This window comes from Melanotaenia boesemani, chromosome 23 (assembly GCF_017639745.1).
Source record: "Melanotaenia boesemani isolate fMelBoe1 chromosome 23, fMelBoe1.pri, whole genome shotgun sequence".
NCBI classification, from domain to species: Eukaryota; Metazoa; Chordata; class Actinopteri; order Atheriniformes; family Melanotaeniidae; genus Melanotaenia; species Melanotaenia boesemani.
Genome location: NC_055704.1, coordinates 20,448,994 through 20,464,241, shown reverse-complemented (window position 1 = coordinate 20,464,241; position 15,248 = coordinate 20,448,994). Strand labels below are relative to the sequence as shown.

At 40.3% G+C, this 15,248-nt stretch overlaps 2 protein-coding genes across 5 annotated transcripts in view; one reads left to right on the top strand and one right to left on the bottom strand.

The window, feature by feature from the left end:
• Positions 1 to 15,248, top strand: part of wnt5b (wingless-type MMTV integration site family, member 5b) — a 99,356-nt gene that overhangs the window by 54,573 nt on the left and 29,535 nt on the right. The gene's annotated exons all lie outside the window — the stretch shown is intronic.
• On the bottom strand, positions 5,610 to 8,942 carry fbxl14b (F-box and leucine-rich repeat protein 14b). Its single transcript, XM_041977394.1, has one exon. It carries the CDS (start codon positions 8,257 to 8,259, stop codon positions 7,057 to 7,059), a length of 1,203 nt encoding a protein of 400 aa, XP_041833328.1. The 5' UTR covers positions 8,260 to 8,942; the 3' UTR covers positions 5,610 to 7,056.

Below are 15,248 nucleotides of genomic sequence, written 5' to 3'. Positions count from 1 at the left end.
ATGGTAATTGGTTCAGGTAATTTAAAGCATGATTATGGCAATCGTGTTTTAAAAAGACAGAAAAAGTAAAAGTATTAGGAGTAGATTTAGGAGTATGTGAAGTTTTCAGGTTCATCCTCATAGCTGGCAGATCTAGATATTATTATAGTTTTTGATCTCAAAAGTCTCAAAGGATTTTCTGATAACAAAAATACACCATTTAGATTTACTGCTATCAAATTTAAGAATTCTTTCACTGATGAGCAGCTCTGATTTGTCCAGAAATGCGTGTAAGCATCCAAGGTAATGAGCTTCATACAGTCACCCATATGCACTTACACAAGGAATGTTGTTTCTCCATTAAAAAAAAGCAATGCCAAATGTTCTTGACTGGAGCTGCTGATTTAAAAGAAAAAGAAAAGTTTCCTGACGCACACGGACACACATGCGCACAGCCCCCGAGGGCCTCTGGGACTTCAAAGAGCCGTCTACTGTACCTCAGCGACACCTCAGCACCAGGTGCCGCCGAGATGAGGAAGAAGGGAGAGGGAGTGGAGAGCTGGTTATAGGCAAATGCAAAATGGTAGGAGGGAAGGTGGAAAAAGAGGAGCTGTATAGAGGCAGGAAAATTTCACAAAAAGTACAGAAAAGTTAAAAATATAAGGAGGAAATGAAAGAAGTGAGACAGGGTTAAAAGAGGAAAAGCAAGGGTGGGAAGTATGCATTTGCAATTGAAGACAAATAAAAAGAAAAACCTCTTAATTTTAGTTAAGAAAAAAAACAACAGGCAGATGGATAGAAAGACTGAGAGAAACAGTTGGGAATAACAGACAAAGCAGCAGACAAGAGAAACAGACAGGGAGTTGTTGCAGTTGAAGACAGAGGCATGTGGGGGAGGGCACTAACACTCTGCTGCTAATACCAGGGCCGCTTTGTTGTGAAGAACCCCAGCTCCCCTTTTAATGGTGAACTATTCCTTTAATGATAGCAGTAAAACACACTCGCACACATATATAATGCTGTTCCTCTCCGTCTGACAGGAAATGTGGTTCAGAGCACAACGTGACAAGTCACAGTTCAACTTTTCCAACTTGTGGCTGAACACACTCACACAGACCTGAGTTCAAATGCAAAAGCAGCTCTTATACTATGAAAAAGTTTCACCAGCAAGCTATATGCAACAGGAATGTGGGTCTTTGTCTAATTTAGGCAGCTGGAAGTTTTTGAATTAACTTGTTTGGGAGCTGTCAGTCATCCAAACAATGAGATCTACAGAATCACACCCTGAGGAAGATAGGTTTGTAAGATCTGCATGCATTGATCCTCACTGGCAGCAAAAAATTGAGTCACAAAAAGGCACAATGGTACACAAATAAACCCTTAAATCTGACAGAGGTGGTGTTTAGCAACACATGGCTGTTCAGTATAGATCTCAAGGCTGGAGACAATTAGTATACCATTGTATAAAAGATTGAAAGAAGGGGGAATCGGTTCATCAGCTCTGAACATTTCTGGACTGTTCACATAAAGGCTGCATGTGAGAAGCTTCATCCTGGCATCTCCCTGATACAAAGTCACATGATATTCCTGCCATGTCACTGTGAAAAAATGCAATCGTCCAACAGAGGAGAATATGTCAGAGATAAAACCTGCAGGCATAGATTTATCATGTCTAAATATAGAGATAAAATCTGGGCTGATGCCAAAATCTCTGTTAAATTCAATGAAAAAGGAGACTTTGCTGTTTAACTGCAAACTAACCACACTCCTGTAGAGAAAGGCAGTTTTTATTGTAATAAAATGTGGATAAACTCCAAACAATAAGAAGAATCAAGTCAAGTCAATGCAAAAGCTGCTCCACTACTTACCACCATTTAAACTAGCAACGGGTGTATTTAATGCCACAAGTTTTCTGCTTCTGATGTATGTTATTTATTAGAAAAGCTGTGATAATAAATTCTATATTTGACCCACAAATGGAATTTGTTGAGGCCAAAATGCTTCAGTACTGTGACAAATTAGTTGTTTGTCTTGCCTCAAAAGAAGAAACCTCAGTTGTGGCTCCAGCTCTCAAATCCCATACTGACAGTCTCTTTAGGTTCCTGTGAAGTCTAATTCTGAGTTTATTGGATTTTAAATCATCTATCCTGCACAAAGTGAAGGCTGTGCATCATTTGTAACAAACTATTACATAAAATAGATACTTAGGAATCCTTAAATGGCATTTCGGAGTAAAATCTTGATGTACTCAGGAATCAGGAGCCTGTACTTTCATCTTGTACTGACTGTTCACACAAACATTCAGCTGATTTTGTGGCCTCTCCCATTTAACATTTTTGTGAAAGTAAGTAAAATTGTCCACATGTGAGACTCACCCTGCTTCTGACTGAACTGAACTTAGAATTTTATCCGAGCTGATGTGGTATCAGACCAGTAGTGCTGACCAGTCAGAGTAAACGGAGCCTTGTGCACATGCATGACATGTTAAATTAACATGTGCTCTTTGCTGCTTTTGCTCATAGACCATGTAAAACTAGATTTTTGTTAGTCTAGTGAAAGGTGTCATCTTCTAAGACCATTCAGGTGTAGAATGAACAAGAAATAAATCAAACTCTTAAAAAAATAAAGATGAATACTTTTGTTATATCGGCTGATGTTATGAAATGTCAGCTAACGTAACTCAAATCAATTGTCTTTACTAGACACGACTCCATTTCTATGAATATGACCGTCGCTCTGTTGTGGACTTTGCCTTCGTAAATAACCAGCAGCGAAGCCTGTTGGAAGGTCATTTTTAACCACAGGATCCAGAGCAGATCTGTTGAGTGCAGCACATTTGGTTCCACGCAGTCAGCTGCAGCCTTTTTCTGCCCCCACAGACCAGAGTAGGATTAATATTTGGATTACAAAGATGCTACATTTTATTTCTTGAATTGGTGTGCAGTGTTTCTTTTAATGGATTTCTGGAAAAAGCAAGCCAACAGGAATTAACCAATACACCCCAATACTGCAGTCATTTGATGCAGGATTTCATTGTTACTTTACCCTTTCTCTCTGTGGACAAAGCCAGATGTTAGTAGGAACTTCCTTTTTATTGTAAGAGCTATAAATAAGTTAATTTGTAACCAAAAAGGAAAGAGGCACAATTCTTAAGATGATCAAACTTGGAAGTGTTAAATTTTAAATATTCTGCTATGAGCTCATAGTAGCTTCTAAATTTGGGAGGCTGCTGTGTGTTTTTTTAAAACACAGCTTAGCTTTTGGTGACCTACAGAGGTATTTTTCTTGTGAGTTACCTCATAGTCCATGACAAGACTGGTAACACCTGCGCTCTTTTCACACAATGCAAAGTGGACTAACACTGCAAGCGACAGTGATAAATCTGCGACAATCTGCAGCAAAAACTCCAGAGCTTAATTCACTCTTAGCTTTCTATTTTTCACATGCAAATTGACACTGCAACTTATATAACAATGAGCCAGTTTGTATTCTTCACACAGGTTGTTCAGGGAATTCTTTCATAGAAACAACAAAGACTTTAAGTATTTTACAATGAGAGGATACAGCGCTTCACAAGAGGCTTGCAACGCATCCAAAGGCTCCACAAATGAATAAAGGAAGCAAGGTGACCTAATATGACAGCCGTCCACTTTGCTGATGTGTCCTTGAGCAAGACACCATCTCCCCAGCAGCTCCAGCTCTGGTGCTCTGGAGCAGAGCCCGACCTCTGACCTCTTTGAGGAGGGTAGCAGACAAAAAGAGATTCTCCCTGTGGGGATTAATAAAGTATCACATTATCATGTGAATGCTGCTGATTGTATCTTCGTCAGTCTACATTTCAGCCTGCAGACGGTTTGCTAGGAATGCTTGATACAACCTTGTCTCCTGTATTTGTGAGGATAAGGTCTGCAGGCTGAAATGTCAAATGATAAAGAAACAATCTGTTATGTTGTGCGCCTCCCACTCTGCTGTTCATCTAATGAATTATTTCAATATGTACAAAAGCTCTGGTTTATTCTGTTCCACATTATCCTCATTTTCTGGTACAAAACATGACATGTTATTACCACACAGGCATAATACAAACCCCCAAAAAAGCAGATGATAAATCTTTTAACTTAAATGGCGATAAATGTTATTTTTTTAGGTTTCTTGAACAGCGCAGCGACAAATCTTTTACACCTCTGTGCGCACTCGTTGCAGAGCTGTTGCACAAGACCAAAGGCCAGCTAAAGCAAAGTTAAGAAACAGCAAACACTGACATTCTGTGTGTCTTTTCTTCTGTCCCTGTGGTCAACAATCCCTCTAGCTGGCCTTTATCCCCAAATCCCCATGGACAGAGAGTCAGGAGGGAGAGAATGCTTAAATGCTTTGAATGATGGTGTGGAATGCTAAAAGGAAGTGTGTGTGTGTGTGTGTGCGTGCGTGTGTGTGTGTGTTGATTTGGGACGGGGGGGCTCCTGCTTGGTCCAGGATCTGGTATGCGTGACTGAACAAGAGAAGAAAGAAGGTAAATGAAGGAAAAAACACCAAAACTTGCCTTCCTAACTTCTAAAGACGAATAATGGTTAATGACTGCCCTGGCAAGTCTTCAGTATATATAAATCTATTCATAAATATGAATCTTTATGTGTGTCATTTCACACACAGGACACATCCTGATGGAAAGCAGAGAGGGAAATCCATCCCAACTAACTTTTAGATCCCATTACTCTGAACATGTAAGCCTCACAGCCACATCTGTAATAAAGCGTTAAATAATATAAATAAATCAAAATAAAGAAACCCCAAAAGTTTTATGAGATCAACCTGAGCCACTTGAACAATTTTAAACCCAGAGATGAGAAAAACACCTTTTGCTTTCATTTGGGGGGAAGAGGAGAGACGTTGACGATTAAAACAACCGGCAGGGTAGGACAGTTTGTTATAATAAACGCCATGGTGATAATTAATTACACACACACTGCAGCCAAATCAAGACAGCAAGCATCCATTTTGAATCTCCTCATAAATAATAGAACAACAAAAGATCCCTTATTTTTCCCCAGCTCTTTTGAAAAGCAAGACTGGACATATGAGACAATAGACCTAAATGTGTGGGTGGATATCAAGGATGAGGCATTAAAAACTGTTCTAATAAGTTAGATTATAACAGGACGGGTCTGTTTTTGTTTTTTCTTTTACAATCCTGTTTAAATATACAATAAAAACTGACAAGTAAATGACACCTACACACAAGTAATCCACACCGCTTTCTTTCGTTCATTATATAAATATCTTTAATTGTTTTACCGTAAGAATATAAAACAATTTAATTTGGGATTCTGCATTTTTTTCTTTACAAACACATAATATACAGTACATCTTTATATTGTCAAACACAGCTTTTTCAGCAGGACGCACATCTGTATATTCATTTTCTAGCAGGTCATTGCATTACATTTAAATTGTACACACTGGCGTCAGTGTGTGCGTGTGCATGTGTGTAGAGCCAAAATGTGTGTGTGTTAAAAGAAAGACAGAGATGAGGAAAGAGCGAGAAAGAGACGCATTCAGCTTGTTGTAACCCGAGACGGACGAGAGAGAAAGAAAAATAATCGATTGCTCCTTATTCGAAGCATGTCTCGTAATGGATTTGAGGAGGGGGGGGGGGTTGTTTTATTCAGAGGAAAAGGAAGAGGGGGTGAAGGAAATAAGGAAGGGGAAGGAAAAGAGATATCCCTGCCCTCCTCACTCTGCATCGGTGAGAGCAACATGAATATGAATGTGTTGGTATCAATGTGGGAAAATAAAAACCATGAGACAAACCCTGATTTTCTTTAGATTAATAAAGGGTAAGACATAGAAATCACTTCAATTTGAAGTACTCTGAACAACGTTCACTGACATTTATCTCCATCAGCATCCCTATACAAAAAATACCTACAGCCTGATAATCCTATAAGGACATACAATGCGTTAAATAACAGAGTGATCATACCTTTTTCGTGTGCTATACCATTCCTCTATATCTCTGTCATTATAGAATCAGTATAGGTATTTCTGGCAGGGGTAAGCTCATAAGCTTGTCTTCTTTTAATTGGTCAAAAGGGCTATAAAGTTGGACTTCATCTCTTAAAAGAATGAAGGAAACAGACGATAAGAAAAAGGCCCTTGCATGCTGGCGGGTTTTTGTGAATTTTGCATAAAACTATGTCCTCTTTTACAGCTCTCCCTGTAAAATTGTTGCTGTTTATGGGGGTAAATTAACAAAGGTAGTTAGACTGTGCACTGGTCTCCTTTCTCCGGCTCTGCTCATGGAAGAGGGGAGGGAGGGAGGTGATGGAGGCATGGGGGAGGGGGCAGACACAGTCCCTTTAGGCACATTTTCTCCCAGTCTCTCTTTCCCGGCTTTCCTTCTCTTTAACAGTAAACACCCTTTGAAAATAACCACATACGAGGTAGCCAAATGGTTTTTTTTTTGTTGTTATTTTTTTAGGCGTGATGGCTGTAGCGCAGATTAGTCGTCAGATCTAGACTCATTGCAAAAATAAAAGTCTCATACTTAAGTTTTACAACCTCTCTTTGCTTTGAATAAAATAAAAAAAGGAGTTGGGTGGATGCAGAATTTTCTGGAAGTGTCAGAACTGAAGTATTTTGTTAAGGAAATGACACATGCTGATTTGCTCTAAAGCTATTCCAGTCCAAAGCCCAATTTCATGACACACGAAAACAGTAAATGATCTAAACATTTGTTACCAGGAATCCTTATGAGCTTGTAACAAAAGTTTTAATTGCTTTCTACCAGGTAGAATATTAAATCATAGCAAAACATCCAATTTAAATCCTGCAAGGCCAACACAGAGAGGAAAAAACTAAATCAAACACAAACACAAACAGAAAATTCTGGTCACACAGAAGAGGCTCACCTTACACAGGAGGGTGCAAGGAGGATTTTTCTCTTTTTAAATAAGAAAAGAAAACTCTCCGCCCATTCACCCCCACTCCTCCTGCTCCTTGTGTTCCCTCTCCATCCAAAAAGAAAATGAACACATACACACACACAAAAGCAGTCATTCGCAAAACAAACATCTCCAATCACCTCACTTTCTCACTCTCTGTCATCTGCCAGAGTCCCAGGTTCAACACTTTAAGGCATGGGAGCTGTGTGATCCTCTCCAGTCCCCTCTTGGTGATCTTGGTACATCCATACAGGTCAATGCCCACCAGCTGGGTCAGGTGGTCCGCTATGAGCTCCAGCCCTTTGTCCGTGATGCGCACACACTGTCCAATGTTCAGGGTCCTGAGCTCGTGCATCTGCCTAACCATCCGGTTTATCCCATCGTCTGAGATGTGACACGAGCACAGAGACAGGGATTTCAACTGGTATAGCCCCTGAGCAATGTACGCCAGGGTCTGGTCCCCGATCTTGTCACAGAAGGAAACGTCAAGCCCAGAGAGCCGGAGGGTGCCCATGGCAAGGTGCATGGTGCCTGTGTCGCTGATGTTGTCACAGGAGCGTAGGTTGAGGCTCCATAGGGAGGCCATGTGGGAGAGGTGGATCATGCCGGCATCTGAGATCCCCCCACAGAAGCTCAGGTTCAGCACCCGCAGCTTGGTCAGCCCCTTGGAAATGTGTTTGAGTGACAGGTCTGTCAGTTTCTGACAGTCTTGCAGAGTCAGGTACTCCAGGTTCAGGCAGCCTTCTGCTGCACTACGGGTCATCCCCGCCAAATGCCCAATCCCCACATCTGAGACATGCCTGCAGGACCTCAGATTGAGGCTCTTGAGTCTGTGGAGGCCCCAGGCTATTAACAGAAGTCCAGTGTTGGTGATGTTGCTGCAGCCACCAAGCTCCAGCACCTCCAGGTTCTTCAGATACTGGGCGATCCTGCCAAGGCTGGAGTCTGTGATCTGCTTGCACAAACTCAGGTTCAAAACCCTAAGTGATGGGATCTCCTGCACAAATGCATGCCCCAGCCCGTTATCTGTGAGGTTGTAGCAACCAGACAGATTAAGAGACTCAATGTTAGGCATTCCCTGGATGACATAGCTGAGGCTGCGGCGCAGTGACAGGATCTGGACCCTCCGGATGCCCCTGGCCTGGAGGCTGGGAAACAAGGAAGGATTTGCCCGGCGGAGGTGCAGCTTGGCTTCCACCCCCCTCCACACAGACTTGTGGTAGGATGCATCCCTCCAAGCTATACACACTTGGGCTACCCTGCCTTTGTCCCTCACGTCCAGATAACTGAAAATCATGGCCAAAATTTCCGGGAAGAGGCACGAAATGTGCGTCTCCATTGTTTTTCAAAACCCAGGCATATAAGAATCAATACTCCACATCACCAGTGCTTAAAAAATAGGAGAAAGGGGAAAAAAGGGAACCCACTCCAACACCCTCTGCTGTTGCAATTACGCAAAAGTACCAACAGCCCCACTTATCCACAGAAGTAAAAAAAAAAAAAAAAAAAAAGAAAGAAAGAAAGAAATAGTACTTGTGCGTTTCTCTCTTTTCTCTCACACTGAACTGTGCAAAATCGATCCAACTCTCTCCAGTGCCACGTGATCCGGTCTGGTTGCGCAGCAGGATTCAAATGTATTTAAAAAAAAAGAAAACAGAAAAAAGCGTTATTCCTGCCTCAACCCCTCTATCCGCCAAAAAGAGGAGGAGAGGGGGCGAAAGGAAGGAGGAGGAGGAGAGGAGGAAAAAGCGTCAATCCTTCCCCCTCTCTCCCTCTCTCACACGACGCTTCCTTGTATTATACCCACAAAAAGCCTTCCTCTCGCGGCCGAGCGGGGATCCAGACGGTCGTACATTTCAGAATGAGAGAGTAAAAACAAAACCAACACTCGTAACGCTGCCTATTATAAAACCAGCTCCATGACAGAAAAGCATTAAAGACTTGAGTTCGACTGGCTTTGTAGGAAGAGTGAGAGGCAGAGAGGGGCGTCCTGGGCTCAAAGCCTTTGTCTGCTCTTTTCAAACCGACTTGGCAGGAGCCCCAGCACTCTGGCTGTACGGAAGGGGTGGAAGAAAGCTAAAATATTAGAATATATGGGTTTAAAACGTAATACACAATAATTAACTTTAAAATATGTATTTTAAAGTACTTTTAGCACAATTGTTTGTGAATTAATACATTTATTAATCGATGCAGAGTGAAATAAACTCGTCATTTCGTTGGTACACCCCTACCCCCTCTGTGTCATGTAGATGGTTCGTCCCGCCTCAGCTGGAACGGTGCGAACAGTTTCCCTTGGAAACCAACTTCTTACAATTCAGTTCACTTTGGGCTTTAACCCTTTGAGCGGACCACACAGGAAACACAGAGAAGCCAAGTGGAGAAGCCCTCTTCACTCCGCTTACTTGGCCTGAACATGTAGTATTTATTTACCACGATATTCCTTTTGTTATTGTTGTGGTGGAAACGCAAGTAGAGCGCTTTCAAAACGGACATGAAACCCACACCGGTGCTCTTTGTCTCAGTACTACACTAGTCTCTCTTTTATTCCTCTCACTTTATAACTAACTCTTCCAGAGACCAGAAATCAACACTGAATCAAACACTGAAATAATTAACTGTTGCTGAAGATCTGTAAAGAAACAAAAAAACACAGCTTGTATAAGAAATGTGGGAAATCTATTTTAATTAGCTTCAACATGCTTTATTAGTGTGATCAGATCAGAAATTTGTTTCAGTATTCCTCCCTCCACACACACTCATCCATTATAAAAGCTGTTCAGACACTATGCAAACAATGAAGACTCATTTGTTTTGGGACCGGGTCATAACATCTGGTAAAATGAAAGAAAAAAAAAATAGAAAAGAAACCATCAGTCAGAACCTATTTTCACACATCTGACGTGACTTGTTTCTTTTTGTAATGATGGACTCATTATCAGCTGATGGCAGTGAGAATATAATCAAATACTGAAACTGAAAGTTAGGAAGGGAAAGGTCCTTCTTTTTATCTTAATATTTTTAAATCTTAATTGACAGGAACTTCTATTCCCTGCAAACCTTTCATTTAATCAGAAAGTAACCCTTGTATGTAAATAAGCTCATCACATGTTAATATTTATTTATCTATGTGCACGTTTGTATGCTGGAACATATGTCAGTGCATGTATTCCCATGTTAACATGTTTTTTTTTTACATTTCTATCATGCATGTGTGAGGGAGGTGATATGGTGGGATTGCCTTTTGCCCGTGGAGTGTGGCAGAGTGGTTAAGAGTGAGAAAAGGAACAGGAAGAGCTGATGAGAAAGAGAGAGCAGTACAAGAGAGGCAACAGCGATCAGGTGAGGATAAAGGAGAGCGAGAAGAGCTGCAGAAACAGCCGTCTTTACATGGAAAAGGGCAGCCATGCACATCTGACAGCAACTCTCTCCCTGATCCTCTGGTTTTCACTCAATGCAAAGCCCATGTGTTTGCTGAAAGTTTTTTTTTTTAAATATTTTAATACAGCCTGTTTTCCAAAAGAAAAAGTTGAGCAGCTGTGAAAAATGTAAATCAGAAGAGAAATTAATGTTTTGCTAATCAAAAATGAAAATAATATAAAGACAAAAGATTATTTGAGCAAAAACATTTCTTTAAAAAAACATGGGTACAGAAACATTGAAAAAGTTCTGCAACGTTGACCAAAACAACTTGAATGATTAGAATGTTACAGGTGAAACTGCAGGTCAGTGACATGAAACAAAAAAGAGCATCTCAGAGAGGATGGGTCTATTGGAAATAAAGGGGAAGGCCTTAACATGAAGCTCCTTAGCATAAAGCTACAAGGACTTTAAGAATTTCCTCCTCTGCAGTCCATATCAGTAACCTTTTAGGAAAATAGTTCAGAAGTCATGGAGATGAGTGCATTCTTAGGCATGAGTTATATAACTTGCCAATTTTTGAAGGCTCTGTTATTACAGAACAGTAAATACACGTTTTGGAGCAACATATGCCCCCATCCACATTATGTGTTTTGCAGGGAAAGTCTTTGTAACTTCAGAAAGACAATACCAGACCACATTCTGCATGTGTTAAACATATCTGCCGTAAAAACAGCAACAACAATTGGTTTCCTCAGATCAAAGGTGAGAAGTAAAGTTAACAGCTGATTCAATAAAGTCCCCACAAAATGTGCTACTGGTGTAAGATTTAAAATAATTTATTATTTTATTTTTATTTTTAGAAATCAATCAGATTTCTCATCTTTAACATGTGATAGGCCTACATTGTCTTTTGAATATATAATATTTTCAGACATTACCATAAAGCTCAGCTGACATTAGATTTAGGTTTCAGCAGCTTGAATTGAGAAAAAAAGAAAATGAAATTAAACAAATATCTTTCATAGAACTAGTTTTAAATGAAAAAAAATCCATTTTGATTGCAGCTCTTTTATTTTTATTCTCTTACAAATAAATGATTTTTCTGAAATCAATGGCTTATATATTCTTAAATTCAATTCTGTGTTTTTGCTTCATCAGTAGTTTTACTGTCTAAAATTTATATTTAAATGCCTCAGTCTGTTCTCATTTTGGTTTGAAAATGTACTTTATTTAAAATTGAAGGTACTTAAGTGGAGCTCTTGCACCCTGTTACTAAGCCCATGAAGCCTATTTTTAATCTATTTAAGCTATTTTGATGTTGGCCTATTAATAGACTCTCAATATTCCACAATGGGTCAGATTTGGAGAAGCAGTCTCTGCAGGGATTCAGATATTATGATTATATTTTAAGCCTTTACAGCCAAACCTAATCAAATCTAATTAAAAGCTCTACTTATAAACGCAAAGCACCCAGAATGTCTTCCTCTTCTTTTTACATATATTCTGTACCTTCATCAAGGGCAAAAACAAAGCCGTTAACTGCACTGTCCCCTGTGGCTGCCAACACCTACGTCCTTGGTATTCAGGCACAGAGTGCGTCATGCATTTTCAAAATAGCACTCCTGACATGAATACCAAGCTTTATAATGATGCAAACACCTTGAGTTATAAACAGGGTGGGAAGTTAACACCAGGATCTGGTCTGCAGGACAAGCCTGGTGAGATTTAACAGAGATTCAGACAAAAGAAAAAAAAACTCATTTGGTCATGAACTAAATGTGCTGCTAAAGGAAACTGGACTTTGCCCTAAAATGTCTGACTTCGGGGTTCAAAACTTAAATTAAAACCTCTACCACTGCGGCCTTAAATTAACCAGCCATTTTGGATTTGTATAAAAACGTCTCAGCAAACTTTTTTAATACCAGATAACTTCATCTGCTTTTTCTGCCAGTATCTGTAGCTATTCTCTATCTGTGCAGCATAACTGTCGCCAGTAACTGATAAGAGAGAGATTGAGGAAAAACAAAAGGAAAGAAATATTTTAGAAATAAGGAGATAAAAACAGAGAGGCGAAGCTGTTTGTGCCTCAGCAGCAGTAGCTAAGTCTCCCACTGCATGACCAGCCTGTGTGTGTGTGTGTGTGTGTGTCTGTGTGTTGTTGCGCAGCATGCAGTTCTTGCTGTTTTTCTGTCTTCCTATGTCTGCCTCATATCACAGCTGTGGGTGAATGTGTTTGTGTGCATGCGTGTGCACATCTGTGGTTTGTCATACCCCTCTCAGAAAACCCGCTGGGCCCTAGCTAGCACTCACACTGCGTGAAAGAGAGGGGAACGGAGAGGGATGGTGGATAAAGGAGACGAGAGGAATAGTGAGGGAATGGGTCAGAGGAAGAGGAGGGAGGAAGAGAAATACATCCACAAGTTAAATGGAGGTTTCAAAAATAGGTTATAGATGGAAAGAAGAAGAGGGATATTGAAACGGAGGAGTTGGCATAGGTGTGTGTGTGCATGTAAACGTGTGGATATGTGAGACGTCCATAAAGTATCGCTCACCATCTTCTAAGTTTTGACTCATCATGTGACCATGCATGCGTGCATCTGTCTCTTTGTGCACATGCTTGTTTAACTTTATGTGTCTGTATTTGATGATTCATTGGAGGGCTCTAAATGGATAATTGCTCGCCTCAACAACACGCTTCATCTGCACCCACAGTGATCGCTGGTTGCCAAGGTTACACGGGCATGTGTCAACATGTCCTCCCGAAGGCTGACACCTTCCTGAATGGATATTAATCTGTAGATTCTTTTTCTTTTTACTTCAAACAAACCAAACATAAAGTATGCATGGACAGGACAGCATATAAAAGAGAAAGCAGACAGAAACAATGACCTGAGTGCCCCGAGTTTGCTCCTGCACATGTCTGCTCACTGTACACAATGAATCTTTAATGTTCCCTCAGGTGTTTCTATGCTTCACCAGGGCTTCACCTATACCATAGTGAAACATGGTCTCTATGTGCGTTGATGTGTGCTAAGCACCTCTAATGAGAGGAGCTGTCCTCTATCAGGCAAACTTCAGACAGACGCAGGTTACTTCAAATGTATATTATTAATTGCTGAGTGGTGGCAGCTATTGTAAAAAGGGTTAATCTGGAGATTTGACGTTTTAACTTTGCCTCACAACTCATGGCTCAGCAAAGTCCTTATAACCCTGAGGGGTCTGAGACTATTGTGGCTGTTTCAATGCTTTTGATTTTGCTTTTATATAAAAGAAGCCCCTGTCAAAATTTGTAGTGATACATCATCGTATTAGTTATTGTATAATAAAGACTATAAATTATAGCTACATGTTTGGGGGGATTGTTGTGGGAGTTACCCTGGCAACATTGAAAAATGAAATTTGGAGCTTAAAAACATTTTATCAACATTATAGATTTACCAAAATCATGATATTTGCCTAAACCTAACCAAAGCTAAAGACATTAAACTAAATCTTGTTATCTGACTCCTCTTCTGACTGATGACTAATTAAATTTATTCTGCAACTACATATTAAATTAGGCCTCATTTATGCTCAGAATTATACAAATATGGATAGAGCCTCTGTCCATCCTTTGCATTCATTTCACCCTTAAGGTGGATTTATACTCGTGCGGCGTCTGTGTCACCGCCGTAGGCGCTGCGTAGCTCCTCGGAGGCCCGACGGGCACCTCTTCCACACCTGACATGCAGCCCTGCTACTCAGACAGTTACGAGGCAGTACTCCCTTATGATTGATCAATTTGTAATTACGAGTTTCCAGATTTCTGGTTCTTCTCGCTGGATTTGTGTAGTAAACGCCCTTTTTAAAAACAACTCCTAATGGATCAAGTTGATGAGAGGCTGATCAAATAATTTCTTTGTTTTATTCCACAAGCTAATAAAGACACTGAACTATACTGGACACCATTGTTGTTTTAAAACAGAAAATACCTACCAAACTGAAGTAAACCATCAAAAGAACTCCGACCTGGTGAGTTTACCGGCCAATACTACCCCAGCTGCCACCTTCAGATTAGGAGGAGAAACTGCAACAGGACAGCAAAACGATGCGTACCTCCTATGCTCGAACGAGAGCAAATTCAGTAGCGTCAGCTACGCCGTAGCTGACCGCACGCAGGCGCCGCACAAGTATAAATCCACCTTTAGTGTTTCAATCTGAAGCCTTTACAGATGTCCACATGCAACCCAAACATTCTGACCAAAACTTTACAGACTTAAAGTGTTTCATGCTTGGAATCTGTATAAAATGTAAATAAAACAAAATGCAACAATTAGCAAATGTCATAAACATTTTTATTCACCAGAAGACAAAGAAACAGAAAATGTTGAAAGTAAAAATTTTATTATTTTTTTAACAAATATTAGCCCATCTTGAACCTGATGACTGCAGTCAAACTAAGTTGGGATGACGCAACAAAAAACTGGAAAAGTTGGGTAACAATTTGGACAGCTGGAAAAGTTTCACAGACCATTTCTTAAAAGAAAGAACATGGAACTAAAGTTAATTAGCAACATCATTTAAATAAAAAATTGAAAAAAACTGCAAATTGTGGAGAATAATGTTTCTTAGCATAAAATTGTGACTGAATTTTCAATCACCTACAACACAAGATTCTGAGAATCTGGAGACATCTCAGGGGACACAGCTAAAAAATCAGTATTGGATGCCCAAGACCATCAGGCCCTCAGGCAGCACTACATTAAAAACAGACATGATTGTGATATGGAAGTGACTTGCATGAGCTCAGGCTCACTTCAAGAGATCAGTATAAGTGACTACAGTTCACCATACTATCCTGAAGTACAGGCTGAAGCTCTACCATCAAAGAAGAATCCATATGTGAACGTCATTCAGAAATGCGGCTGTGTTGTCCAGGCCAAAGCTCATTGAAATAGAGAAAGTGGAAACTGGTCTGAGGTCAGA

Coding starts and splice junctions, on each gene's coding strand:
- fbxl14b (XM_041977394.1), bottom strand. CDS start 8,259: ATGGAGACGCACATTTCGTGCCTCTTCCCGGAAATTTTGGCCATGATT.